This window comes from Eucyclogobius newberryi, unplaced genomic scaffold (genome assembly GCF_026437365.1).
Source record: "Eucyclogobius newberryi isolate DKJ021-1_F unplaced genomic scaffold, fEucNew1.0.hap1 SCAF_379, whole genome shotgun sequence".
In the NCBI taxonomy this organism is placed as follows: Eukaryota; Metazoa; Chordata; class Actinopteri; order Gobiiformes; family Gobiidae; genus Eucyclogobius; species Eucyclogobius newberryi.
In genome coordinates this window covers 57,501-59,957 of record NW_027316033.1, presented here as the reverse complement: position 1 = coordinate 59,957, position 2,457 = coordinate 57,501, and the positions used below count along the sequence as shown (strand labels likewise).

At 46.7% G+C, this 2,457-nt stretch overlaps 1 protein-coding gene across 1 annotated transcript in view; it reads left to right on the top strand.

The window, feature by feature from the left end:
- Positions 1 to 320: 320 nt before the first annotated feature.
- LOC140376659 (myeloid-associated differentiation marker homolog) overlaps positions 321 to 2,457 on the top strand; it is a 3,563-nt gene continuing 1,426 nt past the window's right edge. Inside the window, exon 1 of the mRNA XM_072462137.1 lies at positions 321 to 2,457. This exon is cut by the window's right edge and continues 1,426 nt beyond it. Coding sequence (XP_072318238.1) covers positions 375 to 1,256 — 882 coding nt within the window. The 5' untranslated portion in view covers positions 321 to 374 and the 3' untranslated portion in view covers positions 1,257 to 2,457.

Below are 2,457 nucleotides of genomic sequence, written 5' to 3'. Positions count from 1 at the left end.
ATACCAGGACTGAAAGCAGGTCTAACTCACTGTCAAACAAGATTCAAACCAGGACTAAGCCTAGGTTTAAAGGAGAACTGAACAAAGAGTTAAACCTGCACAAGACGAGGTCAAATCCAGGACTAAACCAGGACAATGCCATGCCGAGAGCAGGACTTAACTCTATAATAGGTCCTGTTTAGAACTGGTCTAAAAAAAAAAAAATCTCAAGCAGAACCTCAAGAAGATTAGCGATCCTCTTGGTTCAGCGAATGGAGATAAACAACTAAACTAACAACTAACTAAACAAAATCAACCCATTCTTCTTCTCTCTCTTTTCCAGATCTTTCATCAGACTTTCGGAGCATCTTTCTTAACTCCTCTCTAACAGCATCATGCCGTTGGTCCTGAAGGCCCCGCCTCTGTTCTGGACCCGCCTGGCAGCGCTCGCCTTCTCCTGCGTGGCCTTCTCCGTCGCGGTCCACGGCGGGCGACTCGGCCATGGCACGGGCGACTGGTGCATCTTCTGCTGGGCGTTCAGCTTCGGCGGGACCCTGCTCATCCTGCTGGTGGAGCTGTTCGGCCTCCAGACCCGCATTCCCGTCTCCTGGAAGAACTTCCCCATCACCTTCGCCTGCTACGCCACGCTCTTCTGCCTCTCCGCGTCCATCATCTTCCCGCTCTACTACCTCAAGGGGAACACCGGGCCGAGCGAGATACGCGACTTCCGAATCGTCTCCACCGTTTTCTCCTGCCTCGCGACGATCGCTTACTTGACGGAGGTTAGCATTAGCAAGGCGCGTCCGGGGGAAGTCGCCGGCTACATGGCGACGGCCCCTGGTCTCCTGAAGGTCTGCGAAACCTTCATCGCTTGTATCATTTTCGTTTTCATCAGCGACCCCGTTTTGTACGACCGCGTTGACGCTCTTAAATACTGCATGGCCGTCTACTGCATCTGCTTCATCTTGTCCGCCGCCATCATCCTCCTGTGCATCGTCGAAGGCACCGGTTGCCTCCCGTTCCCGTTCGCTCGCTTCCTCTCGGGGTACGCCACGCTAGCCGTCCTGCTGTACCTCTCCGTGACCATCGTGTGGCCGCTCTTCAACTTTGACCCCAAACACGGCGGCACGAAGGACCGCCCGAGCCAGTGTGCTTACACGCACGGCCTCTGCACCTGGGACAAAGTGATGACGGTGTCCGTCCTCACCGCGCTAAACTTCGTCCTGTATTTGGCCGATCTGATCTACTCCACTCGGCTGGTCTTCGTCAGCACCTAAATCTGAAATGTGCTCAAAGCTGCCTGTATGCTTCAGACGGGATGGAATTGATCGTAGAGGAACTGGGGTGGTTGTCAATAAAACTTATTTTTTCAATCGTAGGCCAGGGCTGTCTTTAGTCATTTAGCCCATGGATCGGTCAATGGCGTCTCGGGCGACCGACATTCTGATTATTCGTTTATTGGGATTATAAAGCGGCTGAAAGGAGAAGGCATGACATTGTTTACTAGTATTTTCATTGCACTTTTGGTCAGATCCAGGGTCAGCTCATCTAAGGCTGTAATCGACCGATGACACGCCCCTTGTGCATCGGTTAAACGCGGTGAAAGCTGTCGAAACGATTACGATCTGACCAATCCACACTCACGAGACCATAACTTTATCGTCCATCATAGTACCATGACATGACACAACAAGCTTTATAATTAATCAATCAATCAATCAATCAATCAATCAATGTGTATCATAAAGTCAGCTTTAAAAGAAGAGAGAGTATTCTGCACAGACACTGAAAATAGCCAATATATTTTTACCTAAGATTCCAATACGTCTCCAATTCTTGGTGGTATAGAACGCAATTTTCTCCATACATAAATACATATATATATATATATATATATAAAAGTAAGATAAATTATATGTTGACTGGACAAAAAATGTATGCTTCTAATTAAAACGATTAAAATGACCTCAAAAAGAGACAGAACGAAGAGTATAACGTGATATTTCTGCACTTTTGTGGTTCATTTCATGGTCTTTACACTTGAACCTCAGAGACATTTATTAACACGTTTTATCACATTCCTGACGCTTTGTGAACACATCTTCTTCAAACCTTTATCGAGACAATGCGAAAAAAAACTATCGAGATGTCATTTTTGTAAACAATCAACGAGACCTAACTCTACATCGATCCACCTCCTCTAATAATTCACTTTTCCAATTTATCACACATTAAAACCGAAAAGTCCATTCAAAAAGAGATCGTTTCTGAATCCGTTCAATGCAACCACCGGCCAGTCTGAAACGTACACGCTAATGCTACACTTTTGCTGTTTTAAACGCCTTCTGCAGCAGCCGGACGCCATTACTAACATCATAACACAAAAACTAATGAAGTGTCGGGACATTTCCTGTTACAATTATTACAGGAATGAACCGTGATCGGATTACGGTCGAGACGATAAGGCCAGAAACCAGT